Source organism: Aspergillus aculeatinus (genome assembly GCF_003184765.1).
Source record: "Aspergillus aculeatinus CBS 121060 unplaced genomic scaffold BO66scaffold_89, whole genome shotgun sequence".
Lineage (NCBI taxonomy): Eukaryota > Fungi > Ascomycota > Eurotiomycetes > Eurotiales > Aspergillaceae > Aspergillus > Aspergillus aculeatinus.
The window spans coordinates 17,569-34,331 of NW_020291558.1; the positions used below are offsets into that span (position 1 = coordinate 17,569).

At 52.2% G+C, this 16,763-nt stretch overlaps 5 protein-coding genes across 5 annotated transcripts; 4 read left to right on the top strand and 1 right to left on the bottom strand.

Annotated features, from left to right (window-relative positions):
• Nucleotides 1–1,969: 1,969 nt before the first annotated feature.
• Nucleotides 1,970–6,742, top strand: BO66DRAFT_406655 (putative cell polarity protein (Tea1); the record flags this gene model as incomplete). Its single annotated transcript, XM_025649025.1, has 5 exons — nucleotides 1,970–2,224; nucleotides 2,278–2,304; nucleotides 2,338–2,749; nucleotides 2,816–3,128; nucleotides 3,172–6,742. 5 exons carry the CDS (start codon nucleotides 1,970–1,972, stop codon nucleotides 6,740–6,742), a joined length of 4,578 nt encoding a protein of 1,525 aa, XP_025497910.1.
• A 3,693-nt stretch (nucleotides 6,743–10,435) lies between these two features.
• On the top strand, nucleotides 10,436–12,305 carry BO66DRAFT_247852 (casein kinase 1 family protein). Its single transcript, XM_025642922.1, has 3 exons — nucleotides 10,436–10,801; nucleotides 10,857–10,929; nucleotides 10,990–12,305. Exons 1-3 carry the CDS (start codon nucleotides 10,790–10,792, stop codon nucleotides 12,018–12,020), a joined length of 1,116 nt encoding a protein of 371 aa, XP_025497911.1. The 5' UTR covers nucleotides 10,436–10,789; the 3' UTR covers nucleotides 12,021–12,305.
• BO66DRAFT_247810 (uncharacterized protein) lies at nucleotides 12,306–13,276 on the top strand. The gene has a single exon (XM_025642921.1). It carries the CDS (start codon nucleotides 12,591–12,593, stop codon nucleotides 13,224–13,226), a length of 636 nt encoding a protein of 211 aa, XP_025497912.1. The 5' UTR covers nucleotides 12,306–12,590; the 3' UTR covers nucleotides 13,227–13,276.
• A 651-nt stretch (nucleotides 13,277–13,927) lies between these two features.
• Nucleotides 13,928–15,385, top strand: rsmA (putative bZIP transcription factor (Fcr3); the record flags this gene model as incomplete). Its single annotated transcript, XM_025652493.1, has 3 exons — nucleotides 13,928–14,014; nucleotides 14,124–14,392; nucleotides 14,491–15,385. 3 exons carry the CDS (start codon nucleotides 13,928–13,930, stop codon nucleotides 15,008–15,010), a joined length of 876 nt encoding a protein of 291 aa, XP_025497913.1. The 3' UTR covers nucleotides 15,011–15,385.
• A 28-nt stretch (nucleotides 15,386–15,413) lies between these two features.
• Nucleotides 15,414–16,725, bottom strand: BO66DRAFT_386182 (phosducin family protein; the record flags this gene model as incomplete). Its single annotated transcript, XM_025646171.1, has 4 exons — nucleotides 15,414–15,938; nucleotides 16,028–16,386; nucleotides 16,449–16,631; nucleotides 16,688–16,725. The coding sequence occupies 4 exons, from the start codon at nucleotides 16,723–16,725 to the stop codon at nucleotides 15,784–15,786; spliced, it is 735 nt and encodes a 244-aa protein (XP_025497914.1). The 3' UTR covers nucleotides 15,414–15,783.
• Nucleotides 16,726–16,763: the final 38 nt, after the last annotated feature.

The window sequence follows — 16,763 nt, forward strand, 5'->3', positions numbered from 1 at the left end:
GGGGCACCGGCTCAGAACCCATGTAAGTACGGAGTACAGTACAGCACTATGCCTGGTTCCTGCATGAACGACGGTGGTCGCTCGGCAAGGGATGGGCCCAGTGACCAATCTGAGGTCTGAGTTGACCAGTGTATAATGAGGATGGTCGACCACCACCCTCCTACCACTATCATTGCTCTAGAGCATGCTGTCCTGGTGTGCATCATGCATCTGTTGATTATGATGTTCTTAGGTTTTAAGTTAAGATAACTCCAAGGTGGAATGCTGGGAGGGGTAAAATGTTGATGTGGTGGTAGTTTAGGAACCACCTGGATACCACCAGCCTCTCGCCGCGATTCCTGCAGAGCGATTCCCCACAGGCCGCACTTGAAACGGTGGTCCCTGACTCGCAATCAACTGACTTGTGATTATGACAGTGGAACTGGATGTTTAAACATGGCTGGAACCATTGCGCGTTCGCGCACGCACAATCGGCCAAATGGACTGTCGACATACCGGCAATTGTAGAGCGCTTGAGAGAGATTGTTTGGTAGAGGATCAAGCTTCAGATTTTCTGTAATTGAGCTTGTGGCAGAATAAGTCAAGCAAGAGCATTGAAATGTATCAATTAACCATATCGTAAACTGGCTGGGTTCATTGGAATGTATGGACAGAGCTACCTAGTATCTGGAGGGATCAGTCAATTAATTAATGTCCTCGTGGGTGCAAATGGTTGCATCCGCTCTCTCTCTTAAATCGTATAATTTATGACGTTCGAAGCTTATTTATCTGGGGGTCATGTGCTGATAATCAAAGACACAAGTCAGAGAGAGAAAAAAAGAAGAAAAAGAAAAACATGATCAATGAGGAGACGCATAACCAAGCTCATCACATCAATTAGTACGTGTGTATTGTAGGTAGTAATGAGGCGGTGTCGCACTGTCCCCTCTGTTCTTCTTCTTCTTCCCCCCCCTAAACTGCCTGCCAGGGCTACGTTGACTACTGCAGTGGACTACTTCAGGTACTCCGTGCTCTAAAGGCTTGCTTGCTCCCCTTCCCATTGCACCTCCCATCTCCCCCCCCCCCCCCCCCCAAACCAAAAAAACCACGACCCGCCCAAGCCCAAACCCAAACCCAAACCGGGAATTATCTAATGCTGGCTAGAAAGTGTGAAACGCCGGAGTCTTGCATTATTCCTGTCTCTCTCGTTCGCTCGCTGTCTCCTACTCCTCATCCTCCTTCCCTCATCTGTTGTTCCCTCAAAGTCTCCCTAAGGCTCTTCTTGGCCCTAGCAGTATTTTGCTTTCTCGTGTTTTCCCGTTGTTGAATTTTGCTTCCTTTTTTTTTGGGGTTTTTTGATCTTTCCCTGGGAATTCTATTCTATCCCATACATCCCCATCCGCCAACTGATCTCTCTTCTTTCTGGGGCCCTTGCCGTTCCCGTTCCCTCCCCCTCGCCCTATCCTTGTTGTTTGTTTGCTTGCTTACCTGCTTGCTTGCTATCTACCGCTTTTCGACTCCTCAGTTGCCCTATGCTTCTACAGAGTCGCAATCGCACTGTGGCGAGGTTATTTTGGAAATAGAAGGAGGGACTTAACAGCACAATTCTTTTGTCGCAGGACGTGAAAGCGACCTGGACTGATTGGAGGTGCGCCGTGGTAGCTCCCTCCGTCAACGCCGCCTTTGTCAGGAACAAACACGCAACGGTTGCCGGTTCCTGCATTTATCGCCAGCGGTCCTCTTGATACGCAAAGTCGGTCTTGACCGTCATTCGCTCCTTCAAATCAGATCTAGAGCCTGGCGCCTTTTGCTCATTGTGCGGTTGATCGCACCACTACCACTACCACTCTCTCAATTCCAGACCAATTGAGGTTCTGCTGGCAAACGGAGGCGTCAAGGAGCGGACAGTCGCTTCTCCCGTCTCACTTTCTTTCCCTGTATTTCTAGCTGATTTGCGTTCGAAACGACCGTTAACGACTCAATTATAACGATGGCATTCCTCTTTAAATCGAAGAAACACCAGCAGGGTTCTGGGCTACCTCCGGCGACCAGAAGCAATCATAGCTCGGAAGGAGCACCCGCGAACGCACCGGCGACTGCGCCCACCGGACCGAAGGAACGAGATTCAGCCCATTCGCACACACCTACTCCTAGCAGCAGCTATAATAACTCCTTAAACTCGGTGACCAGCATCAACAGCCCCGATCATCCGCGCATGCGACAGAGGGCCGAGTCTGAGTCGCAGGTTAGTCTTCCAGGTCTTCCCTGACACTCGTCTCAATCAACTCCTGTCCCCAGGCAAGCGGTGATATGAGCGCCTCCTTTGTACGTCATGCCTAATCAACTCCTGGTATATAGGGTCCACGACCGCAACAACCACCACCGGCAAACAGTAACAACTCCTCCCCGAATAACAGTCCCGGTGCATCGCTCTACCCCTGGTCACAGAGACGACTTAATTTCTCGAATGCTCAAAATGTCCCATTCCCGCGATATGGCGCAGCGATCAACGCGGTGGCCTCGAAGGAAGGTGACATTTACATGATGGGCGGCTTGATAGACGGATCAACCGTGAAGGGTGATCTTTGGATGTTGGAAAGTAGTACGGGAAATCTGTCCTGTCTACCCATCGCTACCGTTTCCGAAGGGCCCGGTCCACGAGTCGGCCACGCAAGCTTGTTAGTTGGCAATGCTTTCATTGTGTTCGGCGGTGACACCAAGGTAGACGAGAGTGACACCTTGGATGACACTCTTTATCTTCTCAATACGTGTATGTTTGTGCTTCGTCCCGCCCCTTTTGTCGTTTTCAGTGAATGTGCAATTCTGACAAACTCAGCGTCCCGCCAATGGTCGAGATCGATTCCTCCTGGGCCCCGACCCGCTGGACGCTACGGTCATACCCTCAACATCCTAGGCTCTAAACTCTATGTCTTCGGTGGGCAGGTTGAGGGCTTCTTTTTCAACGACCTGGTTGCGTTTGATCTCAATCAACTCCAGAATCCCGCCAACAAGTGGGAGTTCCTGATTCGGAACAGCCACGAGGGCGGTCCACCTCCGGGCCAAATCCCTCCCGCCAGAACGAACCATACCATTGTGAGCTTTAACGACCGGCTTTACTTGTACGCCACCCATCCTTCCCTACGTCAAAGGTTCGTAACAACTGGCTTGTTCGATTCGCTAATAATCCCATAGGTTTGGAGGAACCAATGGCGTGCAGTGGTTCAATGACGTGTGGTGCTACGACCCACGCGTCAACGCTTGGTCTCAATTGGATTGCGTCGGATTTATCCCTACGCCACGGGAAGGCCATGCTGCAGCTATCGTGAACGATGTGATGTATATCTTCGGAGGCCGAACGGACGAAGGTATCGATCTGGGTGACCTCGCTGCTTTCCGGATCACGACACGACGATGGTATTCCTTCCAGAACATGGGCCCCGCCCCTTCCCCTAGGTCGGGTCACAGCATGACGGCTTTTGGGAAACAGATCATTGTTTTAGCTGGCGAGCCTAGCTCTGCGCCGCGTGACCCGATAGAACTTAGCATGGCATACATCCTTGATACTGCGAAGATCCGTTACCCAGCCGAAAATCAAGGTGGAGACAGGGGTCCAATCCAGACGATGCGGAAAATGAGCGGAGACCGCTCCGCTCAACCGACCGGGCGGTCTTCCCGTGAGGCACAACATCAACACCCGGAACCCCAACGACGTGGACCTGGACCGGCAAACCAGCCGCGGGAGAACATTGTGACAAGTCCCACAGGCAGACCGGCAGACTTTGGACCCAACTCAGGACCTGGCTCTCGGCTGCCCAGAGCATCTATAGCCCAGGCGCCACCGTCGGGGCCTCCTCCGCCGGGTCAAGCCCCGACGCCCGGTCCCAGAGGCAATGGCCCTCAACATGCCGTCAATCCCCGGAGCAGAACTCCTACGAAAACGGAGCGTGTCTATGGAGGACCTCCGGTAGACACTGTTCGAGCAGTGGCACCCGAGAAGGACAGGGATTCACCGGGTGTCAAGGATTCACCGAAAGACTTCAAGCCGGTACAAGAATCAAGCACCTCGCCTGCAGGTCAACGTACGCCTACCCAGCAACAAGCAAGAATGTCTGCCAAGGCCATGGAGGCCGGTGAGGCTGCTCCCCTTATTAGTGCGCCGGCTCGGCAGCGGTCGTTGCGACAGCATCGGCAGCGCGGCTCTATGGACAGCGCTGATGAGTCCATCCTAGGTCGCAATGCCAGCATTGATGGGTCGATAGAGTCTCGTAGCTTTCGGAATTCTAGGTCAGGTGATGAGCCGCGGTCTCCCCGGCTAACTGCTCACCAGGAGGCCCTGATCAAGGAGCTCGAAGCCATGAAGAGTCGCAATGCCTGGTATGCTTCTGAGCTTGCCCTGGCAAAGAAGGCTGGTTACACACCAAATTCGTCCAACAGCGCCGTGATGGACGAGCGTGCCGCGGATGCACTAACAGACGAGGATCGTCCTTTAATCGAGGCCTTCCTTGCAATGAGAGCAGAGCTTGCCAAGATGCAAGCGACTGTAGACCGCCAGGCAGCCATTGCGTCCAAACGGGTGGCGGAGGTCGAACACCAGCGTGACGTCGCCGTCAACGAGGCAGCCTATTCCCGTGCCAAGTTGGCAGCTCACGGCGGCAGTCAGAGAGGTACTCCACAACCTGATGGGCCCGCCCAGGACTCGGATGAAGCCATCTCGGAACGAACTACGGAGATCAGCAGAAGACTTGCTTTGGCTCTGGCGGCCCAAAACGACCTCAAGTCGAAGCTTGAGATGATGACGACTGAGTATGAACAGGAAAAGCGGGGTAGAGAATTGGCAGAAGAGACATGTGAAGCGACGAGAAGGAGATTGGCAGAGCTTGAGATGAACAACAGCAAACTTGAAGCTGAAAGTCTTCGTGCAGAGCTTCATCAGGCCGAAGCCTCTGTCAGAGAGGAATCGATGCTGCGTTCCGAAGCCGAGTCCGCCGTCAAACAATTGACTCTGGACAAGGAGGAACTGACGCAGAAGCTTGAAGAATCCACCTCCCGACTGAGAGACTACGGCAATAATCTTGGCAGTCTTCGGGAAGCGGTGACCGCTTCTTCTGACAAGTCTGCTCTTCTAGAGCGACAGTTGGATGACGAGCGTGAGCGTCGGGAGGGACTAGAGAGAAAGCTTCTTCAGTTGAGGTCGGAGCACGAAGAGCGAACTGCCGAACTTGAAAATGCTACCCGTCGCCTCAGAGACGCGGAGGAGCTAATCGAGATTCACTCCAAAGAAGCGGAGACGCACAAGAATGCATTTCTGTCGGGACTTGATCGCGCGTCATCCATCGATTCGGACACCGCTCTTCGATCTCTCTCTGACCAGCGTGTTTCCGTCTTGGAGGCTCAGGTCGAGAGAGCCAACGAGCTGGCTAAGACTAGCCAAACAGCTGCGAATGAAGCGGCTGAAAAGCTTCGTCGTGCAGAGGAGCGGATTGCTGGACTGGAGGCATACCAGGAGCAGGCTAGCCGAGAAGGCCTACAGCTGCGCAGGCAACTTCAGGCCGCCATGAAAGAAAGCCAAACCCATGCCGCTGATAATCGCGAGTTGAAAGCGCAATTGGAAAACCAACATCGCGAGGCTGGTGCGCTAGCTGTGCAACATGCCGCTCTGAAAGATCTTCTTGGTGAGCGGGGTGTTTCGTACTCTGATAGCCGTCGCTCGCCTCACCTGGAATCCCCTGGATCTCGTTTCGGTACCCCTGAGGCAGGTCGACTTCGCGAACTGGAACAGCAGCTTTCAGCTAGCATGAAAGCCCACGAGGAACTGAAGTCTTCCTTCGAGTCTCGTGAGCAGGAAGCCGACCGCACGTATAGGGAGAAGTTGGAGCAGCTCGAGAATGATTACCAGTCTGCCGTCCATTATGTCAAGGGCACGGAGAAGATGCTGAAGCGCATGAAAGATGAACTCGCCAGGTACAAGTCTCAAAATGCCAAGCTTCAATCCGAATTAGACGAGGCACAGTCCGCCCTAGCCGAAGCCTCAAGCGGGCCGTCAGAAGCTCCAGCCGAGTGGGAGGCCGAGCGAACCAGGCTTGAGAAATCGATCTCAGACCTTGAGCAAGAATCACTGGCTTCTATTGCCAACTTGGAGGAGCAGGTCAAGAGGCTCCGGGACGAACTTGCTACCCTCGAGGCGGATAAGACCAGATCTCAATCCGAGCTCGAGCACGTGCAACAGGAGCTTGCAGCAGCAGCTGAGCGGAGTCGTGCAGAGCTGGAACAGCTCAAGAGTGAGAACGCTCTGCTTGAAAACCGGGCGTCTGATGCTGAGCAGAAAGTCACCATGCTTCTCGATCAGGTCGAGGCGTCTGTCGGTCAATTCCGTCGCCAATCGCAGCCTGTGCAAATGAACGGCATTTCGCGCACCCACAGCAATGCCTCAAGCAACACCATCGGTGCTGCAAGCCGACGATCCCGTGCCGACAGTGCTGTGTCGCAAGAGGATGCTTTCCCGGACAACCGTAACTCAATGGCCTTGGATTCGTTGGCGAATGAACTGGAAGCTTTGCGTAGCCACTGGGAGAGCACAAACCGCAATTACCGGCTAAGCACGCAGTCCGATTTTGATCGTACCCCAACCAAGGAGACGGGATTGAGTGACAGTCTAGCTGAATGGAGACGGCGGTTGGATGAAGACGAAGCCAGAGCAAGCTCTCCCGAAAAGATCCAACCTCGAAACGCAGCAGCACATCACGCCACAGCGAACATGATCTAAGGAGGCAGGGTGACATCACTTGTCTTTCGCTTGTCGATAGTCAGGAAACTCCAGAAGGTCTTGCTGCTGAGTATAGTCATTGGTCGCCGCACTTGGTCAGATGACCATTTGGGCAGTTACCATCTTCTGCTCATATGTTGACACTTCGTGGCCCGGTTGCCATCAAGCTGCCGAGAGGCTTCAGGAATTGTGTCTCCGGCTTTCTCAAGCCAACTTGTTTCTCCTTTGCCTCGATCCCATGCCCCTACCTCCTTTCGTACATTGACCCATTTCCCTTGCCCTTCGTTCGCGTCTTTTCGTTTATACCCCTTCATATTCTAGTTCCATACTTGGACGTACTATTACCTCTTGTTAATTCTTAACGAAGCCTCTGTCCGATATGTACGAAAGACTATGTAGTCTAGACTCAATGCAAGTAACTGTAATTGCCCTGATTTCTTTCTCTTTGTCTCTTCGCCATCCGTAGGCGCCAGACCTGATATTCCTTCATAGCAGACATATTCGCGAAGCAAAGGCTGTGTCAGCTTGCATGCCTTAGGCCCCAAGGTCATGGCTAGGAAGTACCAGGATACAGTTCACCTTGGCCTCCGCCTCACTATGCCACTTGTCTCACTACCACTTGACAGTAGCATTCACTCTGGTGGAGTATTAGTATGTAGGGAAGAGCCGAAGGTATAGTGTCAGCTCGACATTGGTCGGCTCTGTAAGTGTCATCAGCTTTATAAGTTGGTGTTGTATGATTTATCTTTCACCACGGAAGGTCTTCGGACTTGGTATAGAATGTCTTGGCTACTTGGTGTCAATGTGACCAAAATGAAAAAATCATATAGTCGGTTGTAAGTGTGGTGAGTAGATATACAGTTGTGGGAGGAGTACGGGTACGTATTGTTTGTCCACACAACAGATGACGAGATCTGTAGCCGTGACCTGGCTGTCTGGCTGTGTCCCGTGCTCGGCCCTGTATATATACAGCCGCTGGAGGTAAGTAACTAAAGTACTGGCAAACCAGCCGAAAGAGCCGCGACCCAATTGCTACTGCTACTACTACTACTGACTGTCATAGGTTAAATAAGTATGGAGGACTTGGTTGCCAGCGTTATATGCACCTCCAGTGTTTTCGTCTGAAGTATGATTTGCTTGTTGAGGGAATTGACTCGTGGTAAACCAACGCATTGGGTTAACCTGTTAGGCCTATTCGATTCAATCCCCCCCCCCAAAAAAAGAAAAATCAAGATCCACCTACGGATACGCAGTCGTGAGTATGTGTACGTAGTACGGTAGAAACAACCTTAACTCCAGCAGGGGTTGAAGCCAGCCAGCTTTTTGCGATAGTTCATATTTTGGTTGGGTTAATGTATCTATCTACCTGGCAAATCGATCTGTGTGTGATCGATCATCTTTTTGATTACTGTACTGTAAAGACTATACTTCCTCAGTAGAACCCTCACGATCGATAGTTTGTGATCTATCACCCCCCCTCCCCCCCCCCCGGCTCGTTTTTCTCCATCTGTATCCGTACCTGGAAACCCAAAAAACAAGGGTGTGTGGGGGGTGCGTGAGGAGTGGGCGGGTGGGTGGGTGGGTGTGGGTTGTGGGCAAGGCATGAGTGCAAAAAAAGAAAAAGTCTCGATCATCCCAAAGCTACCTAGACCCAGCCAGCCTGTCAATTGATTGATTGATCTGATTGTCACCGATAAGGCGCGCGCGTGTGTGTACCGTACTACTTAGGTATGTCATGGCCTGTGGGTGGGTGTTTCTGCCCAAAACGAGGGCGGTAATTTTAATTATTACATCTAACTTGGTACCGTAAGATACCCGTGGACTGCAGTGTACGAGGTCATCTGCCAGGTTGATGGGTCACCGCCCGGGGTTCTATTTGTGGGAATGAAAGGGACTGGACTGATGGCGATGATGATGATGATGATGATGATGATGATGATGATGTTGTTCGGGGTTGAGGTAATTAAATTCTGTGCTGAGCATACATAGCCTTGGTTTTAGTCGCCAGGTTGCTACCTGAAGGAGGGCCGGGTGTAAGAGCTTTTAAGTGAGGTGCAGTGGGTGGATTGGTAGGACAGGGCTGCCCTGCTTGGTTTTAGTATGGGTTCGCGGTGTACGGACGGAGACGTACCTAGTGTACTGTACAGTGCTGGTTGCGGCCAAATTATCTGGACAAAAGGCAACCGTATCTTGACTGATTGTAGATGTTGACGGTGGGCGTGTACTTTGGGGAAGAGCAGGTGGTTAGATCATCGACCAAGTATTTACATAGTATGGAGTACTAGTAATAATGATGAGGTATTTCCTTCCTTCCTTCAAACCGCGGGGAAGGCGCGCGGCGGCGACGGACGGAAAATACAAGACGTACGGTTTATCCGCCACAACCGGCACAACCTTACGTTACCGACTGGATGATTGATGATCGATGGACTGATTGACTTCTCGCCACTGAGCTAAATGACATTCTAGAAGATTAATGCAGATTTGTTGTTAGGATTTTTTTTTCTTTTTTTTTTTCTTTTTTTTTTTTACGTTAGTCCCTTGGGTCTGAGGCATCCCCCAAAAGTCACATCACCCTGGAGATGGCTTGCTTGAAATCCCTCCATGTGTATAGTCATTCCTCTATCGAGGACCAAACAACTTCCCCCTGCATGAGACAGTTAGGAGGCGTCAAGACCTAAATCTTGTCGAACTGTCAGCCTACTTGCCCGCCTCTTCTGCCTGCTTTCCTAGTTTCGATTGAAGGGCAATTGGGTCGCGACTGCCACCAGGCTCGAAGGGCAAGAATTGATGACTGTCAGAAGTTGGCCACCCGTTGACAGACCCGACGGGAGATGTGCAATTTGTTCTTCACCGACTCCTCCTCTCAGCCACGCTGCAACTGGGAGACCTAGTCGTAGACTTCAATGGTGATTGAATTTGCCTTGTGTTCGGAGTGTTTTCCATTCACTACCACAGGCTAGTTGACTATAGATGTCTTGTCCTCAAGCACAAGGTCTGATGACTATATACCTATATACTGGAGCTACTATGTACTCGTATACTGGGGTACTTTTTATTTACCCAAAATTACCACCTCGTATCTTTGCGTATTCACCCAAACGTGAAGTCAGAGCCAGACCGGGGCCAACCCAACGCAACCAACCACTGCATTTGCTTGGGGTCTTGTCTCTGCTTGGTGCTAAACTTATCACTCAATTCCCTCTCTCTCTTACTGTACTCTCTCTTACCCGCCTCCCCCCCTCCTCTACTCGATTTGACCTGCTTTCATTTTCCTCTTCCCACCCACCCACCACCTCCTCTCCTCCTTCCCTTCGCCTCTCCTCTTTCCTCCTCCTCCTCCTCCTCTTCTTCCTCATACCACCTTTCCCTTGTCAAGGCTTGGTCCTTGAATGAATATTGGCTGATATCGCTGCCTTCATTTCCTTCGTGTTTTCTCCTCTATCTTCGTCGTAGCGTCGTTGTCCGTCTCGTCTCGTTGCTCTCTTTCTTTTTCCGTCCACGTCCACGTCGACCCGTTCCCGTGTTCGCCCGTTCGAAAAGGCCCATCACCTCAGCTCCCCTTTCTCTTCCCTCCCTCTCCGCCTTTTTTCGCCTATCCGCTCGGATTCTCACGGTCGGCTTCCCCTCAATCATCCACCTCCCTCCCTCATCCCATCTTACTTTTGTAAGATATCTGATCTATACCTGGTAAGCCTTCATTCGTCCTCCCCAGATACTATCCTCATCGTGTCACGTCTGCGTTGTTACTGCTTCTTTGTTTGGGGCCGTTGTCAGCCTTCCCCACCCCATTTGCCTGCTCCACGTCCGTCCTATTCACTATCTAAGCGCCCATCTGCATGCTGTGTTTGGTTGAACATCCTTTACAACACATTCCATTCCTTCCTTTCATACTAGTATTCAATTGTGTCTGTTGTCTTATCTGCAACGTTATCAACTGCCTTTGTTCTCCTGCTTCGACCGGGCTGTGGCTAATTGTTGAGTTTTCCTAGCACAGTTCGTCAAGAGATCGATCACAGCCGGTTGCTGTGACTACACTTGATCAGAATGACGACCATGGTGAGTAATCTCCGCACGCCTCCACCCAGTATGCCTTCGCTAACGGCACATCAAGGATCTGCGTGTCGGTAACAAATACCGCATTGGCCGCAAGATCGGCAGCGGTAGTTTCGGTGATATCTACCTTGGTATGTGATCGATCCAGGATCAAATATTTCCTCGAGAAAATGGCACTGACTGTCTTCCAGGCACCAACATCATTTCCGGCGAGGAGATCGCTATCAAGCTCGAAAGTGTCAAGGCCAAGCACCCCCAGCTCGAATACGAGGCCCGTGTCTACAAGTCTCTGGCCGGTGGTGTCGGTATTCCTTTCGTGCGTTGGTTCGGTACCGAGTGTGACTACAATGCTATGGTCATCGACCTGCTCGGTCCTAGTCTGGAGGACCTTTTCAACTTCTGCAACCGCAAGTTCTCGCTGAAGACGGTGCTCCTTCTCGCTGATCAGCTCATCTCTCGTATCGAGTACATCCACGCCAAGTCTTTCATCCACCGTGATATCAAGCCCGACAACTTCCTCATGGGTATCGGCAAGCGTGGCAACCAGGTCAACGTGATCGATTTTGGTCTGGCCAAGAAATACCGCGACCCGAAGACTCACTTCCACATTCCCTACCGCGAGAACAAGAACCTCACCGGAACTGCTCGTTACGCCAGTATCAACACTCACTTGGGTGTCGAGCAGTCCCGCCGTGATGACATGGAGTCTCTCGGCTACGTCATGCTCTACTTCTGCCGTGGTACTCTGCCCTGGCAGGGCCTGAAGGCTGCTACCAAGAAGCAGAAGTACGACCGTATCATGGAGAAGAAGATGACTACCCCTACCGAGGTTCTGTGCCGTGGTTTCCCCAACGAGTTCTCCATCTACCTCAACTACACTCGTTCCCTGCGTTTCGATGACAAGCCGGATTACTCATACCTCCGCAAGATCTTCCGCGACCTTTTCGTTCGCGAGTCCTTCCAGTATGACTACGTCTTCGATTGGACCGTTTACAAGTATCAGAAGAATGCCGCCATGATCGTGGACGCCAACAAGAAGGACAAGGAGGCCGAGGAGCAGCAGCGCCGCCAGGGTGTTGCTGCTGCTGCACCCATGGGTACTCCGGGTGCTGCCGCCAAGCCCGGTGCTATCTCCAGCCAGCGCCGCAAGGTCATCGAACGTGGAACTCTTGACAACACCCCGGACACCAACCGTGCTGTCGGAGGGAGTGACAGGATGTGAGTATCTGAAACCTAGGTTCCGTGTAGGGAACCCCTTTCCTCTGCGTTTGGTTCTTTGCTATGACCCTGCACGTAGAGGTCGACTTGAATTCTGGAATCTGACTAATCTCATAGTCTTCGGCGTTAGGCTGCGTTCTGCTTCAAGGGTTGCTGCTTCAGGTGCTTTTGCCGCCCGTAGCCGTACGAAGCAGGACGATGGGTACGGTGCTCAGTGGTACTGATCTGTGCGACCTAGCAGTGTAGCTTGATCTTTTCTCTCGGGATTCCGTTCAGCTTCCTGCGTGTTGACACTGTTCTATATCTATCCTGAGGAGCCCAGGCTTATCGACGATACTGGTGACCTTTTGCAGCCTGCAGTCAACCTTTCGGACTTATTCGCCAGGGGGTGTTCCCTTTTACCAATCTTTCTTTACTACTTTCCTTACTGCATTCTCTGTTGGCCCGTTACCCGTTCAAGATCGTCTTCCGGTTCGCCGTTTCGATCCGTCACGTTTTGTTGATCGGCTGTCTCAGGCCCTTCCGTGAAAATAGTGCTGTTCTTCGCGTTCGAAGAACGAGATACAACTCATTGATGGAAGGGCCTGGATGGCAGACTGAAAACGTTCTAATTGCGGCTATTTTACGTCTCACCATCTCGGTCCTCATGGTTACTCCTCCGATCATCGTTCAGCTTGTGAAGACTACATCCAGTGACCGGGATGGCTTGACCGAAGGAGATTGCAAGAACGAAACAACCTGTTTTCAAGCACAACAAATTGTATCCGAGACTAGCCGCTGTTGCCCGACAATCTCTTCCGGCCTCTCGGACTGTTCTGCCTTACAGTGCCCCTTCTATATCGATTGCGTGCTTTTTGTCATCCGTGATTTTATTTCTTTGTGTTCTCAGACTGTCATAATGTTGTTATTGACGCATCAGTGGGGACGTGAAAGTTCAGGGGAAGGGTATGTGCAAGGTGAAGAAGATGGCTGTTTCTTTGGTGGTCCTCCCGCTTTCGTGCTATGTTTTTTTCGGTCATGCAGTGAGGGTCTTAGACTTGACGGCGGACTAGAGTCAGCATACAGAGCTTCGGACAGCCAGGGGAGTGGCATGTCTCGGCATATGGGTATTCGGCGACGGAAAATGGTTAGGGTCGCTTCCGGGGTGGTTTCTGCGTCGATTCACGTTGTTTCACTGATGATGTTTCATGTTGCTCTGCGTTCTATCTAAACCTCACTCAATCACATCACATATCACCAGGGACAGTTGGAGGAGGGCTGCTGCACGTTGCGGACGGACTTGGCCATGTTCGGGCATTCGCATGCTCGGGTCACGTCGGTAGCTCCAGCCTCGCCCCTAATCCTCGAATCCCACAGATTGTTATTCTTGAGCAATTGGTATCCCTTCTGTAGAATCGTCGTATTCGTCGGGTTCCCGGTCCCTCATGTTGTAATTGAAGTTGTTATATTGTGCCAGATAGGTGGACGATGCCGGGTGGCCATGGCGGTGGCCCGATCAAACCAATGGCAGCCCCCAATGGCAGCCCGGGGGGGGGGGGGGGGTTGGTTGATCGGCCCTCGGGCCTCTGAGCTGAGCCGCCCCTCAAAGTCTCCTCCAGGCTTCAACCAAACCTTTCCTTCAATTGGTTTGGTGGCATTTGAGGGTCCTGCCCCCCTATCCAGTCTAGACTGTCTTAGGTAAGGTAATACTCAACTGGAATAGGTAAGCCCCCCTCCGTGGGTGTCCCCGTGGACCAGACCCCGTTCTTTCTTCATCGATTCATCCACCATCTCCGTTCCATCTCTTATCCCGACTCCCCTCTCGATCATTCTTGGCGTCAGCCTTTCCTGTCCCGTCGGATACTCAATTATTGATCAGCATTTATCAGCAATCACAAGACAAGAATCCCGACGGATTCAACTGCAGGAGAGATGGATTATTCCTTCTATTCTACTCCCAACTCGCAGCAGCAGCCTTATCCACTATACAACCTACACGGGCTACCCACCCCGGACCAGGTGCCTCGTGCTGAAGATGCCCAGGGCACTTTTCCTCATCTTGTTCGCAGCCTCTGCCCCCCGTACACCTTTTGAGACGCTGTGACCTAAAACGAGTTATCTTCCTCAGGGATCACATAATTACCAGCCCTTCGATCCGAATTTACGCTTTACGGATGCTCATGGCATTTCTTCTTTTGTCCCTCCCCCGCATTCGCCGCCCGAATCCCTGACCAAGCAATCGGTGTCCAGCAGCGATGTCGCCAACCCCCACTTCGACCGGGCTTCCCTGGAGGCCGATGATCTTCCTGTCGACTTCAACCCGGGCCGAAGTAGCAGCGAGGAGAAGGATAGCGTGACACCAGCACAGTCTAAGCGGAAGGCACAGAATAGAGCTGCGTATGTGAATTCCTCTTTCGTTGGGCTTTGGTTGCCTTGCGGGGTGTTTCCATTTCGAGGGAGCTTTGCCCGCTGACTGATGGTTTGCTGTTTGATAGTCAGCGCGCATTTCGCGAACGCAAGGAACGGCATGTGCGCGAGCTTGAGGAGAAAGTCAACAATCTAGAGCAGGAATCTAACACCCTGATGGCGGACAACGAGCGACTCAAGCGCGAGCTGGCCAGATTCACCACGGAAAATGAGATCCTCAAGGCGACGTCCGGCTCGTTCCGGCCGCCTAACCAGCAATCTATGGGCTCGGAACCGACGACGACTGGACCACTGCAATATTCACCCACCGATTTCAACCCGGGCTCCGACTCCACGGGCGAGCTTCCGCCGCGCCACAGAGTGACCACCTGTCAGGTCACAGGTGAGCGGCTCCTGGATGCCGGAGCCACTTGGGAATATATCCAAGAACATGAGCTTTTCAAGCGAGGGTCGCTGAACATCGCAGACGTCTACCAACGGCTCAAGGGCGCGGCGCAGTGTGACGGCACGGGCCCGGCCTTCCGCGAGAGTGAGGTGCGCAAGGCCATCGAGGAGAGCTCTGCCGCATGCAGTGACGAGTTGATATGATATCCCTGTTTTTTCTAGCGTAGACTTCTTTTTCTCTCTCGCTCATTTTTCTTCAAACACCCATCTACTTGCGAGTTTGATTTCTGGATGTTCATGATAAGTTTGGCGTTCTGCTTGGTATATGATGGGACGTCCGGTTGAACGCATCACTAACACACTTACACGAGCACTGGTCGGCAGCGTTCGTGCTCTCAAAAGACGTGGGCGACCTCATCTGTTCGACCTTCGTTGGCGTTGAAAAGGAGATCATCGGAGTATCGCAACGGTGCCGTGGTCATATTACTCGCGAAGTATACATACTTGTTGAAATTTAGGCCATTCTTACTACAATTGGAAACACAGGCCTTGATTCTGTCCACCTACCATGAGCTTTTTCAGTCTGCAATGTTGCTTATAGATCATGGTCAGTGACCGCATTTGAGGGTTCTATTTAAGGTAACTTTCTTCTTAGTCATCTCATCGTCTTGGTCTTGACATAGCTCAAGTTTGAGATTAAAGAGCCAGGTCGGCATTTCCATGGTAGGAAAGCTGAATGTAGTCCGAGGACGGCAAGAGCCCAGCGCTCAAAGCTGAAAGCTTTCCATTCTCCCGAGCTCAGCTCCGGACGTGCGATATGGTTGCTACATTGGACCATTTCATCAATAGGACTGCCGCCTCGATAACTAAGGATGTATCCATCCGCCAAGTGTGCGAATTGTTCGTGGACCGCATCGTTGCCGACTTCGACAATCTGCCCATCTCGCTTGTGACGAAAGCGTATCGCGACGCAGCGTCTAATCCCAATCGTCATCATCGTCCTGGACCATGGGCCGAATGGACTTATTCTTAGCCATAGCCGGACGTTCATCGTCCGATGAGTCCGATCGCTTCTTCAGGCGAACGTCACTCTCCTTGAGAGCGCCTAAATCCAGGAGCAGTCTCTCGATGTCTGTACGCCCGCGCGGTTAGTGGGCGCCTGCGAATAGAAAGAAAGAAAAAAAAACTCAATCAGGACAGTAGTAAAACCTCCTCTCTTACCTTCAACAGTCGTGCGCGGACCCTTGAGGTCCCGCAAGGTCACCAGTTGTCTCTTGATTTCGGTGTTCCGATAGACCAGGATCGTGGGCGTGTTGCGCTCGGGATAGCCCTCGATGCACATGTTGGCCCGGATCTCGCAGAACTTGATATCTCCGTACTTGGCCGCCAGGGTCCGCCAGAGTTCCGTCAACCGTTGTGACTCGACGTTGCCGCCGGTCGAGGAGCTGAGATGGACCAAGACAAAGCAGCTGTTCGAGGCCTCCGTGACCTCGCGGGCGTAGTCAACCTTCTGGAGCGGGTAGACTTGGTTGTGGACGCTCGTTTGCTGCAGCGTAGATAGCTCGGCTAGTCGCTTTTGACTGTCGTTTCGTGGTATACGTTAGTGGTCTCAACCAGGGGGCTGCTCGCATGATCACCGTACCGGTATTGTTCTAGAAATGCCTCGTCTTCCTCGTCCTCCAGCTCGTCCAACTCGTCCAGATCCTTGTCCTCGAGTCTATTTTCATACGCCTTGCGCTCCGCTTCGATCAGCGCCTCTTGGATCAACGGTTCGGGGTCCTTGGGCTTCTCCGGGATGATGCCATGCTTGCGGAGGATATCATTCCTGCGGAGGTGGGTGAGCCATGCGGATGAGGAGGTGGTGGTCGGAGAGCTGCTGACCATTCGGTATCCTCATTGGGATTGACTTCGACTTGCATTGTGAATATTGCGTTCCAATGTATCTGAAGAACAGGTT